Source organism: Miscanthus floridulus, chromosome 11 (genome assembly GCF_019320115.1).
Source record: "Miscanthus floridulus cultivar M001 chromosome 11, ASM1932011v1, whole genome shotgun sequence".
NCBI classification, from domain to species: Eukaryota; Viridiplantae; Streptophyta; class Magnoliopsida; order Poales; family Poaceae; genus Miscanthus; species Miscanthus floridulus.
In genome coordinates, this window is record NC_089590.1 from 98,893,904 (window position 1) to 98,914,581 (window position 20,678).

The window sequence follows — 20,678 nt, forward strand, 5'->3', positions numbered from 1 at the left end:
GGGCGTACGGAACGACGATTGAAAATGTGTTGGACAGTACCTTAGATGCATGATGAATGCATGGTATATATGGTTGCATTTGCATGCATACTTAAAAAGCTCTAAGAGTTTCTGTGGGAAAGAAAAATCTCTTCCAACAACTTATTCAACTAGATTCACCAAATATTTAGATCATCTATACCTATTTTCTCGCTTGCTAAAACTAGAGAGCGGAGCTAGCTCTTCAGGATGTCAAAACGATATAAAAAAGTTGTCAGAGAGCGAAGAGATATAAAGCAACAGTTTTATTAGCTAGAACGCCTCTGCAAATGAAAATATGAAGAGCTAGCGAGTTTATTTAACAAAAACTTTTTTTTAGAACGCATCCGTTGACGCGTGTTTCATCATCGAAGATGCTCCAGCTTAGCTCGTTATTGCTGGTCGAGCTAGCTCTTAGAGCCGAGCGAAAGTAGCTAGTACTAGCGTGCACGACAGATATGATGTTGGAAAGTTATTAGAAAACTGGGCCGGTGAGGCCAAGAGCGGCATCTCTGCATCCAGCTGCTGGGAATCTCTGCGATCCGTCCACAGATAAAGAGCTAGCACAAGTCAACCAATAACCTAGCTAGCTAGCTAGCTAGATACGTAAGTCTGTAGAATATACTATAATAATATTGGCATTTTAATTTGCTGTCTTCGTTCCGCCGGAACATACATGCCCATGTCCGTACTGACGACGACGAAATGGACATCTTCCTCGATCTATTTCTCCTCGTCCTGGATCTGGATGCACCTGCACCGCGCGCGACGACCAAGCACGAGCAGCCAGCAGACATGTTTGAGCTTGCATCGCCTGCGGATTTCATGCTGCACTACCGGCGTCCGGCGGCCTACCGTAACTAGTACATCAGCAAATAAAAAGTCATTGGCGGACAGCGTTAATTGGCCGGCGGGCGCCAGGTTACTTTTGTCATTTGCATTGGATACGCCTAACAAAGCCGTACTTTTCTGTCTCACAGTAAAAAAAATCAACGTCTAACTCTATTCTAGATTAAAACTATTTTAAGTTTGAAAAAAAAAACATCAATATTAATTTATTGTAGCATAATATCAGATCCACTAAGCAAAACTCCTCTAGCTATTTATCTCAACATGCATGTTGTCCAACTAGGCAGTGCACTATCACATACAATTAAAATCTACTAGCACATGCAACTGCAATGTCCACATCATCGAGACAAATAAGCATTTTGTTGTCCACTTATCATATCACGTAATACACTAATATCTATAATTCCCGCAGCAACGCATGAGGTATACTTCTAGCTTTTATAATTTATACGCTGCTATTGTTGATACGGGTAAAACTTAATGGAAGTGGACACCCCGGGCCATTTTTTCCACCTACAACTGAAAGGAAGTGATAACTTAATGGAAGGCGTAAAACTTGAAGACTACCCTGGCCATTTTTTTCCATCAAGGAAGTTAGCCACTTAATGGAAGTGGCACCATGGGAAGAAAATTTTAAAAGTGGGTATAAGAGTGGTCGACTGTCCTTTTTAGGACACACAAGTCTACAACTTTGCACGGCCTTTGTCTCGTATGTCTTTTTTCTTCTATGTTTTTTACCATTAATTAATATCTTGAAATTTGTCTCTTTGCATTGGGGAAATGCTTCAAGATACTCCATCTGTCTGCATATGAATGCGATGAGTTTAACATTCGTCTCAAAAAGAACACAACTTTAGAGTCACAGGAGCAGTGGAGGAGTAGCTTGTGCTGCTATCCTGACGTGACGTGATGGACATTTGATGGATGTACTAGTGTGAAAGTTTAATCTCCTATTGCTTGTAAATTTTAAGATATTTTTTTACTATGTATTTAAATATACACTATGTCTAGACACTCCACATGAGTAAAATCATTATATTTAGAAAAGTCAAAGTATATTGTTTATTCCTGAATTAGCTCCTGATGGTCTATGGATTCCAATGAATAAATAAATATAATCATAAAATTTTGCACAAGCACGCGTGTTGAAGATTAGTTGGGTACATGTGTGTTTTTATTACCTTTTTGCATAACTTCTCCTTGGAAACCGATACTTAAGCTTTCTCGGAGGGATTGCAAATCTTACATGTGTAACTTATTTCCAAACTATAGATAATCCAAAAGTGATTGAATTGTTTATACTTTTAAGTTTGACCAAATTTTGTCCTCAACTACATGGTTTCCTTAAGAAGGGAGTAGTCCTTTGTTGTAATAGGGCACTATAACATTCATTTATTTTCTCCGATTCGAGTTGATTTTAAAAATATGTTCTATTATACCTACTACATGGTATTTGATATCTTGCTTCATAGTTTGGTGAAACTTATTATAGTTTGACATAAGATATTTCTAGAATATAGAATATGTTCTTTTATGGAAGTAGTAGTAACTACGTTCATCCTAAAAAATTGTAACCCTAGGCTTAGATTAAGTCAACATTTCTTAAATTTAATTAAATTTCTAGGAATTAGTAATATAGCTATATCTCTAAATAGATTTATTATGTAATGGAGCAACTAATTAATCTAGCAATATCGTATAATAAACATTAATATTTTTAGTTAAACTATAATTGATGCATTGATGGAATAATTAAAAACGAGAATTACTACATTTTTACAGTCGTAGTGAGAAAAAACACAAAAGGCTTGACTGGACGAATCACCGCACGATAGTGATCCCCAACGAGCAGGAAGTACATGCCACTGGACTGTGGGGCCCAACTCACGCGACCGAGGTAAAAGAAGCGCGGCGGGCCCCACGGATTCTCATGGTCTGTCCAATCTCCGGTAGTCGCGGAAAGGAAGAAAGCTCCCCCCGTCCCCACCACACCGGCCTGATCCTCCGCGGAGACCAGCCGCCGCCCGATCCTCCGGTGCCGCATCTCCGCCGTCCATCCATCATGCTCGCTCTGGGCGAGGGCCCCTCCGCCTCTCCGGCTAGCCGGAAAGCAGTTTTCGAATCGGATAGAAGGGGCCTGGGCCTCTCCGGCGCAGCGGATTCGATCGCCACGAACCAGGACAAGCAGCAGGCGCCAAAAAAAAACCAAGCCAATTGCCTCCCTTCCATTCCTACGACACCCACCTCGGCGCGCCGGCTCCCAGCCTCGCCGGCGACGTCACCGGCAAGTACCAAACTGCCCCTTCCTCCCGCGCTGCGTCGCTTCGCTCTTCTATAAATACGGGGCGAGCGCCTTCCTCCACTAGATTCTGCCAAAAAGATCCCCTCGGATTCCCCCCGCCCGCCCATTTCGCCGGTCGCCATCGGGCTCTCTCTTTCTCTATCTCGCCGCCGCCGCTGCCGCTACGTCCCCCGCCCCGGTGCTAAATCCTAGGACGCGACTGGCGGGGGTCGCTATGGCCGAGCCTTAGGTGGAGGCGGCACCTCGGCGCCGCGGCAGATGGACGATGACACCGAAGGCGTGGGCGAGAGCACCTGCCCCCCCGCCGCCGCCGACCGAGGAACCTCCTCCTCGGCCGCCGGCAGCGGCGGCGGCTGGCACGGCTACACTGATATCGAGAAGGAGGTCTTCGACCGTCTCGTGGAGAAGGGAATCCCCGAGGTCGTCGAGGACCCAGCCTTCCGCGAAAAGCTCCACCGCCACTTCGAGCGCCTGCCGCTGAGGTCAGCGCCGTCGGTCGACGACTCTCTTGTGTTTCTCTCCTCACCCACCTGATTCCTTCTCCTTCGCTTCCAATCACCTCTTCATACGTCTTCCGCTCTATGTATGTGTGTGTGCAGCTACGCCATCGATGTGAACGTCGACAAGGCGGAGGACGTGCTGCTGCACGGGAGGATTCTCAATGACTGCGCCGACCCTGAAAAGCGCCCCATCTTCCATGTCCGCTTCTTGCACGTGAGCACCACTGCTCGATCGCCTCTCCACTGTGCTTCGTCTTCTCACTGAAAAGCGAAACCGCGCCAGCACGACTGGGATCGTATTTTTTTAGAAGGACTGAGATTTTTTTTTTGTTCTGTCTCTGTATGAACAGTGCGCCCTGGCCTCGGTGGATTCACAGGATAACACTCAGGGCCTCCCTACGAGTGAAAATGGTAATTGTGGGGGTTCTCAGGCTTCCACTTTGAGGTACAGGCTATATGACCCACGCACTTTGCAACGGCATGGTCAAATCCTATATAATTTTGTTAGAATAAACTACTGTTTTTCTTATGTGAACACAACAAGGGAAGACGATGCCGAAAGGTCCCATGCTGTGATACTGTAGCCGCTGCAGGTGCAGGCGCCGCACGGCTCACCTGCAGCACTGTAGCCACATGCAGAGGCCGGCGCAGAGTCAACCCTGTATGTTATCTAGTTACTGTTACAGCATGTGCGCTGTACTAGGACTAGATATATAGAGTTGTATAAATAGACTACCACGGCAACTCAGTAAAGAGAGTTCATATTTGCCATCTCCCGTACAGGGCTTCGGCCAACGCTGGTGTCTTGTACTGTGTGTATGCTTTGTTCTCCCTCTTCTTCAACCTCGAGCCATAGTGAGTGGGGACGGACAACACTTGTTTGTGGTCGGCTTAGCTAGTGGCTGCTCGACAAGACTGATGAGTGGTTCACTCACCTGAGCCGGTGATCCTGTGGGCCAACAAGTTGTATCAGAGCCGTACAAGCGCCGTCGCTAGACTAACCGCTGGCGATGACGGGCGGTTCGGAGATAGGCGACAGAAGTGGCACTGCTGTGGCTGCCCAGCCACGACCGGAGGTCGTTGTTCGCACGGTGCGGAAGGTCAGCGGCACCAGTTGGCCGACGCTGACTCGCACCAACTATGGAGAGTGGTCGGTGACCATGAAGGTCAAGCTCAGAGCCCGACGGCTCTGGAATGCTGTTGACAAGGGCACCGACACTGAGGAAGATGACATGTCAGCGTTGGAGGCTATCCTCGCTGCTGTACCGGCGGAGTACAGGGAGCCGTTGGGGGCGAAGAGCTCGGCTAAGGAGGCATGGGAGGCTATTGCGACGATGCGCGTCGGTTTCGACCGCGCAAAGAAGGCGACGGCCCAGCTTCTGAAGCAGGAGTACACCAACCTCAAGTTCAAGAATGGTGAAACGGTGGAGGACTTCTCCCTCCGCCTGCAGACGCTCATCAGCAAGCTGAAGAGCCATGGCGTCACCATCGACGAAGAGGAGGCGGTCTCCAAGTACCTCCACTCCGTGCCGGCAAAGTACATCCAGATCGCTCTCTCCATAGATACGATGCTGGACTTGTTCACCCTCACTATTGAGGATGTGACAGGCCGTCTGCGGGCGGTGGACGAGCGCCTGGAGCAGGCGACAGCAACAAAGGACGGCGGCAAACTGCTGCTGACGGAAGAGGAGTGGGCTGCTCGGAGGAACTTCGGGAAGGCAGTCTCCTCCAGCCGCGGTGGCGATGGTAAGCGCCGCGGCAGGGCTTCTTCGGAGAAGAAGAAGCAAGTCGACCCCAACGCCTGCCGACGCTGTGGGAAGATGGGCCATTGGGCACGGGCATGCCCAAATCGTAAGCAGGAGAAGAAGGCTGAGGCTCATCTGGCGCAAGCTGATGATGAGGATGAGGCCACTATCCTGATGGCGACGTTCTGTGCACTGCACGACGTCGAGGCCGAGGAGAGGGAAGAGGCGACGATGGTGGAAGGACCTGGGAAGGCCCTGAAGACTGTCAACCTCGACGAACCACGCGCCCAAGTCCACCTCGGACGTGTGGGCGCTGACCAGAAGCAGCGGTGGTATCTGGACTCTGGTGCCAGCAACCACATGACGGGCTTCAAGGCATCCTTCTCCGAGCTCGACGACGATGTTACCGGTACAGTGAAGTTTGGTGACAGCTCAAGGGTAGCTATCCAAGGGCGCGACACCATCATCTTCAGGTGCCAGAACGAGGAGCACCGTGCGCTAACGGATGTATATTACATCCCGCAGCTGCGTTCCAGCATCATCAGCATTAGTCAGCTGGATGAGCGTGGTAGCAAGGTACTGATCAAGGACGGAGTCCTTAGGATCAGGGACCAGGAGCAGCGACTTCTTGCCAAGGTGAAAAGGTCCCTAAACCGGTTGTACCTGCTCGACCTAAAGGTAGAGCAGCCGGTGTGCCTGGCGGCAAGGCACTCTGAGGAACCGTGGATGTGGCATGCCTGGTTCGGACATCTCAGCTTCGACGCGTTTGGTCGGCTGGAGAAGATGGTCCGAGGGCTACCCCACATCAAGCACGGAGGCGAGCTGTATAACAGTTGTCTGGCCGAAAAGCAGAGGAGGCTACCATTCCTAAAGGTGGCCAAGTATCGGCCGAAGGACGCTCTCGAGCTCGTCCACGGTGACCTCTGCGGGCCGATCACGCCAGCTACAAACGGTGGTCGGCGGTACTTTCTCCTACTCGGGGATGATTGCAGTCGCTACATGTGGCTGCAACTCCTGACGAGCAAGGATCAAGCGGCGGCAGCGATCAAGAAGTTCAAGATGCGCGCGGAGGCCGAGAGCGGCAAGAAGCTCTAAGTGCTGAGGACTGATCGCGACGGCGAATTCACTTCGGTGGAGTTCGCTGCGTACTGCGTGGATCAGGGTGTGGAGCGACACCACACCGCACCGTACTCGCCATAACAGAATGGCATGGTGGAGCGACAAAACCAAATGGTGGTCGGCATGGCCCGATCCATAAAGGCCAAAGGCATGCCGGCAAGGTTCTGGGGGAGGCGGTAACCACGGCGGTGTTCATCCTCAACCACGCTCCGACCAAAGCCCTGGCAGGCAAGACGTCGTTCACAGCTTGGTATGGGCGCAAGCCGAGCGTGTCTTTCCTCCGGACATTTGGCTGCATCGGCCACATCAGGAAGACGAAGCCGAACCTCACCAAGCTGGAGGACAGGAGCACACCGATGCTGTTCCTGGGCTACGCGGAGGGTACCAAGGCATACCGGCTCTACGACCCTTGCGGAGACAAGGTGCTTGTCTCGCGCGACGTCATGTTCGACAAGAAGGCGGCTTGGGACTGGAGCAGTCCGAGCACAGGGAAAGCAGGCGGCTTCACCAGCACCTTCATCGTTGAGCACTTGGTCATCCACGGTGGTGGTGACGCTGGGGAAGAGGTGCCCGAGCACTCCAGCAGTAGAGCTGAGCACTCCTGGGGCAGTACCGAGCACTTTGGGAGGGATACCGAACACTTCAGGAAGAGTACCGAGCACTCCTGGAGGGAATGTCGAGCACGCCAGGAGTGGTGCCGGGAGGTTCTGTAGTGGTGGCGACCACTACAGGACGGGTGCCGAGCACTCCCGTGGCGGAGCCAAAACGTCTTACAGTGGTGCCGACTACTCCAAGACTGAGGCTGAGCACTCCGACAGTAGGGCCGAACACTGCAGGAGTTATGACGAGCTGTCCAGAAGTAGTTCCGAGCACTGCAACCAGGGTGCCGAGCACTCAAGGTGCTATGCCAAGCACTCTGGTGGAACAGGGAACTCCATCAACGTTGATCGAGTTCGCCTCACCTCTAAGTGACATTACTGAGTTCGTGGATGCCTACCACGAAGGTGAGGAGGTGCGGTTCCGCAGGCTGGACGACATCGTCAGTGGCACAGGACCCTCAAGATTGGCTGGTCGGCTGCTCAATGACGCAGAGCTGTTGCTTGTCAGTGCAGAGGAACCACCCACGTTCACGCCGCCCGAGCGGGACGGAAACTGGCGACAGGCGATGCTGGAGGAGATGAAGGCGATTGAGGAAACCGAGACATGGCAGCTCGTTGATCCACCTCCAGGATGTCGTCCGATCAGCCTGAAGTGGGTGTACAAGGTCAAGCGGGACGAGCTCGGCGCCATTGTCAAGCACAAGGCGCGCCTCGTCGTCCGAGGCTTTATTCAGCGCGAGGGCATCGACTTCGAGGAGGTCTTTATGCCAGTAGCGCGCATGGAGTCGGTTCGTTTGCTACTAGCCTTGGCAGTAGCAAAGGACTGGCGCGTCCATCACTTGGACGTTAAATCAGCCTTCCTCAACGGCGAACTGGTGGAGATGGTCTTCGTCAGGCAACCTCCAGGTTTCGCCGTCAAGAAAGAGGAGCACAGGGTGCTCTGACTGCGCAAGGCGCTCTACGGGCTACGACAGGCCCCACGAGCATGGAACGCCAAGCTTGACGCCATGTTGGGCGAGCTTGGGTTTCAGTGGTGCGCAACCGAGCACGCGCTCTACACGCAGTGACGGGGGAAGGAGGAGCTCGTCGTCGGCGTATATGTGGACGACCTGATCGTCACCGGCGCGCGCACAAAGAACATCAATGGCTTCAAGCACGAGATGGCGGCTCGTTTTCGAATGAGCGATCTCGGCGTACTCTCCTACTACCTCGGCATCGAGGTGAGACAGGGGAAGGAGGAACTCGCGCTCGGTCCGAGCGCGTATACCTCCAAGTTGTTGGAGAGGAGCGGCATGGCTGAGTGCAAGCCATGTGTGACTCCGATGGAGGAGCGGCTGAAGCTGACGAAGGCCAGCACTGTGGCGAAGGTGGATGCAACACTCTTCCGGCTGCACTACCTAGTCTACACGAGGCTGGACATTGCGTTCGTCGTGGGCTACGTCAGTCTCTTCATGGAGGATCCTAGAGAGGATCACTGGGCTGCGGTGAAGCGGCTACTACGCTACGTCAAGGGGACGGTAGATCATGGGATCATCTTCCCAAAGACCGGCGGGAGTAGGCTGCAGCTCACTGTGTTCAGCGATGCAGATATGGCTGAGGACATCGACGGACGACGGAGCACCTCTGGCGTGCTCGTCTTCCTCAGGGTCGGCCCCAATCTCATGGTTGTCGCTGAAACAAAAGGTGGTGGCGCTATCTACGTGCGAGGCAGACTACGTAGTGGCGGCCACATCGGCATGCCAAGTTGTGTGGCTGCGCCGGCTGCTGGGCGAGCTGACCAGCGTGGAAACTCACCCACCAACACTGATGGTGGACAACCAGTCCGCCATCGCCCTCGCGAAGAATCCGGTTCTGCACGACCAGGAGCAAACACATCGACGTGAAGTTCCACTTCCTCAGGGACTGTGTCGATGAAGGGCAGATCGTCATCGAGTTCGTCGAAACAGGTTAGCAACTCGCGGACGTCCTCACCAAGCCGCTCGGACGTCTTCGACTCACGGAGCTGAAGGAGATGATCGGCATGAAAGGGGTACAAGGGATAGCAGTAGGTTTAGGGGAAGAATTGTCAGAATAAACTACTGCTTTCCTTGTGTGAACACAGCAAGGGAAGACGGCGCCGAAAGGCCCCCTGCTGTGATACTGTAGCCGCTGCAGGTGCAAGTGCCGCACGGCTCACCTGCAGCACTGTAGCCACATGTAAAGGTCGGCGCAGAGTCAGCCCTATATGTTATCTAGTTACTGTTACAGCATGTGCGTTGTACTAGGACTAGATGGATAGAGTTGTATAAATAGACTACCACGGCAACTCAGTAAAGAGATTTCAGATTTGTCATCTCCCATACAGAGCTTCGGCCAACGCTGCTGTCTTGTACTGTGTGTGTATGCTCTGTTCTCTCTCTTCTTCAACCTCGAGCCATAGTGAGTGGGGACGGACAACACTTGTTCGTGGTCGGCTTAGCTAGTGGGTGCTCGGCAACACTAGCAGGTGCTCGGCAAGACTGGTGAGTGGTTCACTCACCTGAGTCGGTGATCCTGTGGGCCAACAAATTTTACCTTTGGTGCAACTTAAATCAACCTCTTGTTGTCTATAGTTTCTATGAGCCTTTTTGTCGAAAACAAGTAGTGCCTTGTATGAGTATTTTTACGGTGTTATATCTTGCTTGCTAAAACGTATGCTTATATATACTGCACAGAGGATCTGAGCCTACAGAATTTGAGCCATGCGAAGGGATGGAGGACCTCAGTTTAACTGGAAAAAAAGTTGTGGATGACTCTGAGGCCAGTTCTTCGAGGTCTGTGTCTACCTCAGTTTAACGGGAGCTGTATCAATGAAACCTTGTACTGCATCATGATCTTGTTGTGTTCAGCCATATGACTTGATCTGAAACAACCACCTCTACCATGATTTCACCCGCAAAAGCTCATGCTTCAATTTTGATTTATAAAGCCTGGATGATATATCCACGGACCACGGTAGAACTGCTGCCTTTGGTTTAGAATAATATTACGATATGCCTGATTGGTGTATACTGGTAGAGTGTTTCTACTATGCTTCCATTTGTTGTGAACGGGGCTGCCTGCAGCCATAGGTCAATGGAAGAATTATTGCAGCAAGTTTCTTCGATGTGAAAGGAGTACCTTTTATCTGTAAGTCACCATCAGTGCAGTGATTTGTAATCAGGGCTAGCTGTGACATGTTTTGATTATAAAATTTGGTTGATCATGAACATAAACTTATAGGTTAGACACTAGCAATTCAGCATATTTCTATGAAATGATTGGCCTTATCTTCCTCACACGCTTTTATATATTACCTCTTTCTGCTATTCCCAACCAATGTGCAGTATTTGGAGCTTCTTATGGGGAAATCATTCTCTTAAATTGCTTGACTTATGAGTTTTTGGCTGGCTCATGGAACTTCTGAAACTGACACTCAGATATCCACAGGAGAGACGTAGAAATCCTCCATATTCATGAAATTATTTTTTCTACCATAGACAAGCCAAAGCTCCTCGCTCAGGTAAGACTTAGAACACCAATCCTTGTGTTATTTATGTGGCTTGCATTCGGACTTAAGATCAATGACATACCTTGTTACTTTTTTGAAAGTAAACATACCTTGTTACTTGAGTTTGAATGTTTGTTCACACTATTGTTTGTAGCTATCTGCTTTGCTGTCTGAAGTTGGACTGAACATCCGTGAAGCTCATGTCTTCTCAACAACTGATGGCTTTTGTTTGGATGTATTTGTTGTTGATGGCTGGGATACGGAGGTAAACTACCAGAGAATGGTTGTGTAGTGCTAGCTTGTTTATTGATGTATATTTGGAGCATTTCTGTAGGAACTGTTTTTCCCTAAAAGAAACTACAGCAACCATTTAGGCGCTTGAATGTTATTGTTGAAAACATAATTACACAAGAACAAGGAAATCCTTGTAGACCTTTTTTTTTTGGTGTGTGTGTGTGTTGGTTGGGGGGGGGGGGGGGGGGGGGGGAGCAGGAAACAGAAGAAAGAAAAGCGATTCCAGAAGGAATCAGGAAAACATACTTTTAACAGAACCCAAGAAAATAAATAATCTTCCAAGCTTGGTATCTTCAGATCTTCAGGTAGGAATGGAGTTCTGTTGAAACTTGAGGCTGAATATTCTCCCTTTTTATGGAGAGAAGAGACTTTGAATAAGACAAACTACCTGCCTATAATGTCAAGTGGGAAATAATATAGTTATAAAAAAGGGCAGACCCAGTGCCGGAGGCTCCCACATGAGTGGGGTCTGGGGAAGGGAAAAACCGAGGCAAGCCTTCCCCCCGCAAAATCTGTGGAGAGGCTGCTTCGAACCCGCGACCTGGTGACTCAGTGAGACAGCTCTCACCACTGCACCAGGCCTACAGTTATACAGACTATATTCCCTAGCCACCGTCCCTAGCAAATCTTAGCAACATGCATCTGTAATATCAGAAAAAAGGCATCTTATTCCGGACAACTTTGTTCTTAAAAGGTGCAAAAGGGGAGGAGTCCCTCTTAGGTAATAGGCGTACCCAGTGCAGAGAGCTCCCGCTCTGTGTGGGGTCTGAGGAAGGGTGTGAGAAAGTTATTGTCATGGGCAGTCAGCTAGGCCTTATGGGCTGGGTCAGTAGTATTAGAGGCCCATTAGGTTTAGGGTTAGGGATAAGATTAGATGTAGGTGTCAATTAAGTCTATGTAAGCAGAGGAGATGTATCAATTAAAAGAAAGCAAGATGAAATAGATCTATCATCGCAGTCACCTTCTACCCCTACCCTTGTGGTCCGGCTGCCGCCTACCAGCTGGATAATTTCGGGCTGCTTAGGTTAGGGACATCCACATTCGTGTTCATAATTACTGACCGGACCCATAAGGCCTAGCTGACTGCTCATGACAGTTATGCAGTTAAGGGTTTCATGCTAAATATTCATCAACTTGGGATTCCTACGTTGCATGGCAAAGCACCCAAAATCATTCTGACTTTATGCTTGATAAGTTGATAACTGGCATATTAGTTGAACTATCAAGCATCATGGATCTGGATTCTATTAATGAGTCAAACATCAGGGCTTTATGTTAAATACTCATGCTTGCATGGACTTCTTGAGTGAAAACACTGTGTGATGCTGTTTGCAGGAGACAGATACTTTGCTACAGATTCTCAAGGAGACAGCGGCACGAAATCATGTATGATGCTTTCTTTCTTCATTGATTTTGCATAAATGCTTGAAATATGCATGTGCCTGGTAGATATGCCCACATACTTGTAATTTACCTTTTTCACACCAATGCAGCGTCTTGTGTACTTGTACCCAACAATATAAGACAAAAGAATTAACACATTAGCTTAACATTTTCCTTATAGACTTGAATCTCATGTATTATGCAGGCCTCATTATCAAACCCAACAAATTCTGCAACCTCGCAAAGAATACTGGAACTGCAAGAGCAGATTGGTGATTCAAATGTTGACAGGAGTTTCCTGCAGATTGGGGAGAAGATTGCATCTGGATCATCCGGGGACTTGTAAGAGAAAAGTAACACTTGTAAGGAGTACTATGATTTAGGATGCCAATTGTTTGGTGCACTATCAGCAACTTAACTGCCAGTGCCTGTTTCGTGCCCTTTTAATGCATTATACATTAAGTAAATGGTTTGATACGGGGACACTGTCAATAAACATTAGCTAGGAACGGTCTTATTTCATGGACTCGAGAATCTTGCTGCATAATTTTGTATATATACACAGGGCAAGACCTCAAGATAGTTCAGTAACCTAGAGGCTGTATCTGTGCTCTTGTCTGCAGGTATCGAGGAACTTATCAAGGTATGGATGTTGCAGTAAAGTTCCTCAGAACCGAACATGTTAATGACTCATCAAAGGTGGAGTTTTTACAAGAAATAATTATTCTAAAGTAAGCATACTCTTATTAAGTCACTGTGGTAAAAAATAGGATACTGAATCATCTAATTCAAATAATTCTAACAGCTTAGTTTGTGTCCAGGAGTGTTAATCATGATAATGTTGTTCGATTCTACGGGGCATGCACAAAGCAGAGAAAATATGTCATTGTAACAGGTGACAGTAATATTACCACTAATCGTAATTTCTGCTTTGTGTAGCTATCAGTGTGATGCTCTTGTTCTTGGTCATACTTGCAGATTGAGTAACATTAGTGGCTAAATTTAGTAATGCACATTCTTAGGTCTAACCCACCATGTTCTTGACCATTTATCTTAGTTAAGGTTGATAGATAATCGTGGTCTGTATCGCCTCTTCTGAATGCCGTTCTCGCTTCAAATGTCTATATTTTCGTTATGTCATTAATGGAAATGGGGCTGGCCTCGTTTCAAAAACGTGCTTGACCATTCACTGTTGGTTCCTTTAGCCTTAAAGATGTAGGGATAACTCCTGTCTCCTATCATTTTGGTAAGAACTTGAAGGAGAGTTAAAGACAATAGGGTGGTTGGGATCATTACATTCTTCTTATTACATGAGCATATATGGAATGTGGTCCATGCCAAAACATAGTACAATAATTGTGCTATAAGATTATTCTTGATGTCTTATTCTATCGGATCAGCAGGTCTCTTCCCCAAGTGCCCACCCTTCAGCAGACTATGGTTGCTAGTTACTTTTATGTATGTGTAATAAGTCTTGAAATTAGAGTTTTATTATTAGTTTGATTTTTATGGAGGACAGCGTCGTGAATTTAAATTTTATGTTTGTGCTACAACTTGAATATCACCTAAAAACGGTCCCTTTGTTAATGGTGGACTCGACCTGGCTTTTTTAGTGAAATGGATCTATTATATTGATACTGAATTTGACTGTATGATATGTATTATTGAACTATTTTTAACTTGAGATTAGAGTTTTCTGCTTTTAACTTGATTGACTAGCAGTAGAAGAAAATGGAATCTGTTTTTATTTTGTTGTAGATAGACATTGTCCATTTTTTTTTGGCTATATTGCAAACAGAAACTCACACCATTACTAAATTTAGCTCACTCTTACATTCTTGTATATGAATCACCATGTAATATTTGTCTTTTTTATATGTTTCAAGTAGCCTGGTCCTGGATGATGATAAGAATATGAGTGAGGAACAGTTTAGTCATGTGTATTGCTACTTCTCTGTTCCTGTATCATCCTATCGTGCAAGTGTAGGTGGCAATTGTTCTTTCACACAGTTGATACTTATATTAGAAATTTAGTGACATCTTGGAACCATTTTAAAAAACTTCTAGGCATTAGTAAATGAAACTTGCATGAAGCCAGTTACCTAACTAAATTTCACTTCTTGTTGAACATACACATCATTTCTGTAATTTGTATCTGCCAACTCCAAGTCCTTTTGCCACCGTCATCATTTTAATCCCAAAGAAGCCCCTATGACATGACTTATGTGCTTACATATCTAGTTTTTGAGCTAGTTAGATAGTTGAATGTAGTTTCGTCTGTCTAGAGTTTTATTCAGACAATCATTTATCATGAGCTGATTCGGTCTGACATCTTTGATGGGTTGTCGGTGTTTTGCCATGGGAAGTCGGAGCTGCTAGCTGCTTTGCAACTATGCTCGGCAACGATGACTCATGGTAGTGTGTACTCTGTCGCGTTGCGTGGGTGGGTAACCTTTCGTGGTGTTTGGCGCCACGCTTGGCTACCTTTTGCTTGTATATAAACTTCATTCGTCTTAATTGAAAGGCACATTGTTTCAATTTTTTTTTTTTTGATTTTGCTATTGGTTGTCCCTTTCAGAGTATATGCCTGGAGGTAATCTATATGATTTTCTTCACAAGCTAAAAAACACTTTGGATCTCACAACGGTTCTTAGGATTGCTATCAGCATCTCCAAGGGAATGGATTATTTGCACCAAAATAACATCATCCATCGAGACCTGAAGACTGCCAATTTGCTGATGGGCTCTGATTATGTATGCTTATTGTTTTGAGTCTGTATTTACTAATTACTAATTCAAGGTTCATCAAGCATCGGATGGTCTTGGAAAATAGGTTGTGAAGATTGCAGACTTTGGAGTCTCAAGGAATCCATCTCAAGAGGGAGACATGACTGCTGAAACTGGTACCTACAGATGGATGGCGCCTGAGGTGTGTAGATTTGTTCGAGTCGTCTAGTGTGCTCATGAGAAGCGTGTCTTACTAGACACAGAAACATGGCTGTATGCACGTGTACACAGTTATGTTTTACCTTGCTATATTTATTTTTGAACGCAACTTACCTTGCTATATTTCATCTGTCAAGATATACAAGACATAGGAACATTAGTTTTACTTGTCTCCGAAGGGAGTTCTTTCTATGCAAGTAGAGATATTTTATATGTGCACCATGCTTATTAGTGTTGCGTGTCTTACCAGGTAATAAACCATAAGCCGTATGATCACAGGGCAGACATCTTCAGCTTTGCTGTCGTTCTGTGGGAGCTGGTCACTTCAAAGGTAAATCATGGTGCTGAATCGAGCTTTGACTTGTTTTGAGTTATATGAGCATCTTATAATTGGGTTCAAGGTAACACTTAAGCCTTTTTTTTTAACGAAAGGTAACACTTAGCCTTACTTGTGCCATATATGTGTATAGATACCATACGAAAATCTGACACCCTTGCAAGCTGCACTGGGAGTAAGGCAGGTAATTTCACAATGATTCATGACTCAGCTGCTAGCTGGAGGTAGATGCATAAAGATGAAGGATCACAGCAATAGACTAAGCTTTGCTCCTTGTTTACATATATCAGGGAATGCGGTTGGAGATCCCTTTATGGGTCCATCCGCAACTGTCTAAACTGATTCAGCGGTGCTGGGATGAAAATCCTAACCTGCGCCCCTCCTTCTCAGAGATCACTGTAGAGCTGGAAGGCATGTTACAGCATCATCAGGTAAGACTGACACTCTCCTCCCCTAGCTGAATGTTAGCTATGCTGCACAATGGCGATAAAATGGAATGTGCTGTGATATTCCCCTGATGAAAATCTGTGTACTTTTTAGGCCTCCAAGGGAATTAACAAGCATTCGGAGGCAAAGGTGCACAAAAAATCGCAGAGATAGACAGATAGAATAACGAGGTTGTCAGTAAGCTTGTGCAACAGCTTAGAGGAGCTTTGGTTATCATCATCCAAGATTCTGAGTGCTAGTGTCGAATGTTTTTCTACAATTGTCACATATGTATATGTGGGGTGATTGCCTACATTTTTCAGATTCTGCCCGATTTGTGTGTTCCTATTACTCCCAAAAATAGTATATACGGGAGAAGTGTCGACAATACAGCAGGACGATCAAAGACACACGGTATCCATGTATAAAATGGCTTGCAAGCAGCGTAAAATGCTCTTTAGTTTTTGTATACAAGACATGAAAAAAATGTATGTTTTGACTGTTTTGCATGAACCGTGCATGCTTCCTGAATCCTCTTCTATGATTCTATCTCCTGGCAAAGTTTACATTTCTGAATATGGAACTAGCTCTGAGGTTTTGTTTGAGGAAAAAGTCCATATTCTCTCCCTCAACTTTTTGTGAAAGTCCGTTTTTCCTCCCTGAACTCTAAAACCGGGTAAACCACCTCCCTGAACTTTTAAAACCGTTTGTTTTACCTTCTGGCCGGTTACAAGCGGCTTTCAAAGGTAGTTTTGTCTTTTTCATTTTTATTTATTTTGGCTGAATCTTTAAAAAATCATAGTAAATCACAGAAAAATCATAAAATATAAAATCCAATTTGGTTGAACTCCTCATGAGTAGTTCTACACAGTGAACATATAATATGATATGTTTTAGAACAATTTTTTTTGTTGTTGTAGCTTTAGATCTATGATTTTATGTAATTAATTCATAGTTGCAGTTCTATGGTCTAATTGTGGTGAATTTTTTATGGTGGACTAATTATTGTATATTTGAACTGGAGTAAATATTTCATACTCATTGGATCATGTATGACTTAGTTATAGATTTATTTAGGTGTATGCTTATTAAAAAGTATTTATAAATCTATAACTAAGTTATACGTAATATAATGAGTATGAAATTTTTACTACAGTTCAAGAATACAATAATTAACCAACCATAAAAATTTCACCACAATTATACCATAAAACTGTAGCTATGAATTAATAACAGAAAAACATAGATCTAAAAGTACAGAAAAAAAATTGTACTAAAGCATATCATATTATATGTTGAATGTGTAGATCTACTCATGTGGAGTCCAACAAAATTGGATTTTCTATTTTATAATTTTTCTATGATTTACTATGATTTTTTAGAGATTCAGCTGAAATAAATAAAAAATAAAAAGACAAAACTACCTTTAAAAACCGTTTATAACCACTCAGGGAGGTAAAACGAATGGTTTTAAAGTCCAGTGAGGTGGTTTATCCGATTTTAGAGATCAAGGAAGAAAAACAGGTTGAGGGAGGTAATGTGAAATATTTTCTTTGTTTGATCAGCCATTGCATTCTTTGGGCCGGTCTGTTTGCTCTACAGCGATCTTGGGTTGTTATCCTATTAAATATTGATAAAAGTCCATATTACCTCTTTCAATTTTCGTGAAAGTCCGTTTTTCCTCCTCAAACTCTAAAATCGGGCAAAACATCTCCCTTAACTTTTAAAACCGTTCATCTTACCTCCCTGGTCCTGTTATAAGCGGTTTTAAAGATGGTTTTGTCTTTGTCTTTTTTATTTATTTCAGTTGAATCTTTAAAAAATCATAATAAATCATAGAAAAATCATAAAATAGAAAATCTAATTTTGTTGGACTCCACATGAGTAGATCTACACAGTGAACATATAATGGCCCCGTTCAGCTTACCCAGAAATTGGCTTGTTCGGCTTGTTTTTTTCAGCCGGAACAGTGTTTCTCTCACAACAATTCAGCCAGAACAGTATTTTCAGCTAGTTTTAGCCAAGTTTCAGCAAGCCGAACGGAGTCAATATGGTATGTTTTAGTATAAAGTTTTTGCTGTGACTTTAGATCTATGTTTTATGTAATCAAATGGAATAATTCATATTTGTAGTTTCTATGGTCCAATTATGATAAAATTTTTATAGTGGGCTAATTATTGTACGATTAAACTGTAGTAAAAAATTCATACTCATTAGATCATGTATAACTTAGTTATAGATTTTATTTAGGTTTATGTTTGTTAAATATAAATAAATCTATAACTAAGCTATACATAATCGGATGAGTATGAAATTTTTACTACAATTCAATCATACAATAATTAGCTCATCGTAAAAATTTCATCACAATTGAACTATAGAAACTGCAGCTATGAATTATTCCAATTAATTACATAAAAGCATAGATCTAAAGCCACAGTAAAAACTTTATACTAAAGCATACTATATTATATGTTCACTGTGTAGATCTACTCATGCGGAATCAAAAAAATTGAATTTTCCATATTATAATTTTTCTATGATTTAATAAGATTTTTAAAAATTCAGTTGAAATAAAAAAAAAGAAAAAAACAAAACCGCATTCAAAACTGCTTATAACAGGGTCAGGGAGGTAAGATGAATGGTCTTAAAAATTGAGAGGGGTATTTACATATTTACCATTATTACGGATGGCATCTTACACTGTGTCACTGACACATGAGTAACTGACATGGTATTTTTTATACCACCCACATCATAATTATGGTAAATATGTAAATAATCCAATTAATGGAGGAGTTTAGTGAGGAAAACGGACTTTCGCAAAAGTTAAAGAGGGTAGCATGGACTTTTTGCTAAGTATTAACGGATTTGCCATGTTCTCTCGACCTTTCGCGATGGGGAGCACCGTCCACGGCCGTGTGGCGAGCGGTCTCGCGGTGCACTGGCGCGCCTGTGGCTGTGAAGCAGGTGCGGCTCGCCGGCCTCCCAGCGCGCCTCCGCTACAGCCTCGACTGCGAGGTCCGCTTCGTCGCCGCCGTCAGCCACCCCAACATCATCCGCCTCATCGACGTCGTCCAGGTGCGACGCCATCTCCTTTTCTCTGGCTCTCCCTACCGACCGACTTCTTCCAGTGACCCTAGCTCTCCTCCATTTGGGTGCCTGCCAGACCCAGAGCTGCCTTTACCTCGTCCTGGAGCTCTGCGAGGGCGGGGACCTGGCGGCCTTCATCCGGCGCAATGGGAGCGTTGACGAGCGCGTGGCCAGAAACTTTGTGAAACAAATTGGTAATTCAGCTCTTCATCCATGACTATTTCACTCAATCCTTGACCCAATTGACCAGTAGTATTACTAGTAGTAGAAAGTAGCATGTCTGCAATACCTTCACGACTGGCGATGTGATCGTGATGTGTGAGAAATGGTGCTTGCCCCCTGTGGCAGGAGCTGGCTTACAAGTGCTGCGCCGGCACCACGTCGTCCACCGGGACTTGAAACCTCAGGTCCAGGGACTGAATCCTTTTCTTTTTCTCGGATCTGTTTGTGACTGTATTGGATCAACAATTCAAGTAACTGATATGCTGTGGCTATTCATCCAATGTTGCAGAATATCCTGCTCTCTTATCGCAGCAGCGATGCCATCCTCAAGATATCTGATTTTGGCCTCGCAAGGTGCGCATTTATCCCCATTTTCATATACCTATCTGACTAAGTGGTCGAGCATAAAATGATATTTAAATTTAAAAAAAAACTGAATCAGCACTTATTTACAACGGTATCGACTATTCATGACGATTACTCTTTTGACCTGGATGAGATCCAGATGTAACTTATACTACCTGTTATTTGATATTTTACCTGCAGAGTTCTTCGACCGGGGGAGTATGCAGACACAGCTTGTGGTTCTTGTTTGTACATGGCCCCAGAAGTGATGCTGTTTCAAAAGTACGATGACAAGGTACGAATGGCATGTGTGCTCAAACGGGCAGAAAGTTGCTACTAGTACGAGAAATCTATCTGAACCTCTGTTATGCGCAGGTAGACATGTGGAGTATCGGCGCGATCCTATTTGAGCTCTTGAATGGCTACCCGCCATTCCGTGGCAGAAGCAATGTACAGGTGGCTGCCCCCTTTCCTTGTCCGAGCCAACCCTTACCTGAAATTCTGAATTCAATAACTCTGCTGATGGCCATCTTTGTTTTCGTCTCTCTTCAGCTGCTTCAGTGCATCAACAGAAGCACATCTCTCCCGTTCTCAGAACCACTGGCGTCCACCTTGCATCCCGATTGTGTTGATATATGCACCAGACTACTATGCACTAATCCAGGTCTGTCACCTGTTAACTTTATACCCCTTTCATCCAGCCACCTGATACCTCGGTGACAGCAGCTAATGATCTAGGGCAAACGTTTCAGTGAAGCGGCTGTCCTTCCAAGAGTTCTTCAACCACAGCTTCTTCAGAGTTTGAGTGCCAAGCCACGGGGAGCAGGCAGCAACATCACCTGAACATCAAGATGCCTGAAGTTTGTTTTATCCTTGACGTGGACACTAGTCTGACTGACTGACTGTGTTGTAAAGCGTTCAGAACTTGTTGCTGTACACGAAACATGTGCCTTTTACGATTTTGTGATGAATTTTCTGTTCATGCCCAT

At 45.4% G+C, this 20,678-nt stretch overlaps 2 protein-coding genes across 4 annotated transcripts; both read left to right on the forward strand.

Annotated features, from left to right (window-relative positions):
* Positions 1-2,982: 2,982 nt before the first annotated feature.
* Positions 2,983-16,576, forward strand: LOC136492799 (serine/threonine-protein kinase STY46-like). 3 transcript variants are annotated; one of them, XM_066488818.1, is made up of 16 exons: positions 2,995-3,654; positions 3,772-3,886; positions 4,023-4,117; positions 9,829-9,927; positions 10,583-10,655; positions 10,798-10,908; positions 12,273-12,323; positions 12,526-12,662; positions 12,944-13,051; positions 13,142-13,215; positions 14,899-15,074; positions 15,154-15,249; positions 15,517-15,597; positions 15,737-15,787; positions 15,894-16,034; positions 16,144-16,576. In XM_066488818.1, exons 1-16 carry the CDS (start codon positions 3,431-3,433, stop codon positions 16,201-16,203), a joined length of 1,692 nt encoding a protein of 563 aa, XP_066344915.1. In that variant the 5' UTR covers positions 2,995-3,430; the 3' UTR covers positions 16,204-16,576. The 3 variants fall into 3 exon arrangements, 2 of the variants coding, with proteins under 2 accessions (XP_066344916.1, XP_066344915.1); XM_066488819.1 differs by lacking the exon at positions 9,829-9,927 and having other exon boundaries at positions 2,994-3,654; XR_010768179.1 differs by lacking the exons at positions 15,894-16,034; positions 16,144-16,576 and having other exon boundaries at positions 2,983-3,654; positions 15,154-15,337; positions 15,737-15,792.
* Positions 16,577-17,493: 917 nt separating this feature from the next.
* Positions 17,494-20,677, forward strand: LOC136492532 (serine/threonine-protein kinase ATG1t-like). The gene is made up of 9 exons (XM_066488513.1): positions 17,494-17,563; positions 18,890-19,110; positions 19,199-19,316; positions 19,471-19,529; positions 19,634-19,698; positions 19,891-19,984; positions 20,065-20,145; positions 20,242-20,353; positions 20,442-20,677. The coding sequence occupies exons 1-9, from the start codon at positions 17,494-17,496 to the stop codon at positions 20,492-20,494; spliced, it is 873 nt and encodes a 290-aa protein (XP_066344610.1). The 3' UTR covers positions 20,495-20,677.
* The last annotated feature ends 1 nt before the right edge of the window (position 20,678 follows it).

Coding starts and splice junctions, on each gene's coding strand:
- LOC136492799 (XM_066488818.1), top strand. CDS start 3,431: ATGGACGATGACACCGAAGGCGTGGGCGAGAGCACCTGCCCCCCCGCC. Junction 15,075..15,153: donor TGCTGATGGGCTCTGATTAT/GTATGCTTATTG, acceptor CTTGGAAAATAG/GTTGTGAAGATTGCAGACTT. Junction 15,788..15,893: donor CTGCACTGGGAGTAAGGCAG/GTAATTTCACAA, acceptor TACATATATCAG/GGAATGCGGTTGGAGATCCC.
- LOC136492532 (XM_066488513.1), top strand. CDS start 17,494: ATGGTTTTAAAGTCCAGTGAGGTGGTTTATCCGATTTTAGAGATCAAG. Junction 19,699..19,890: donor TCTGATTTTGGCCTCGCAAG/GTGCGCATTTAT, acceptor TTTTACCTGCAG/AGTTCTTCGACCGGGGGAGT. Junction 19,985..20,064: donor TTCAAAAGTACGATGACAAG/GTACGAATGGCA, acceptor TGTTATGCGCAG/GTAGACATGTGGAGTATCGG.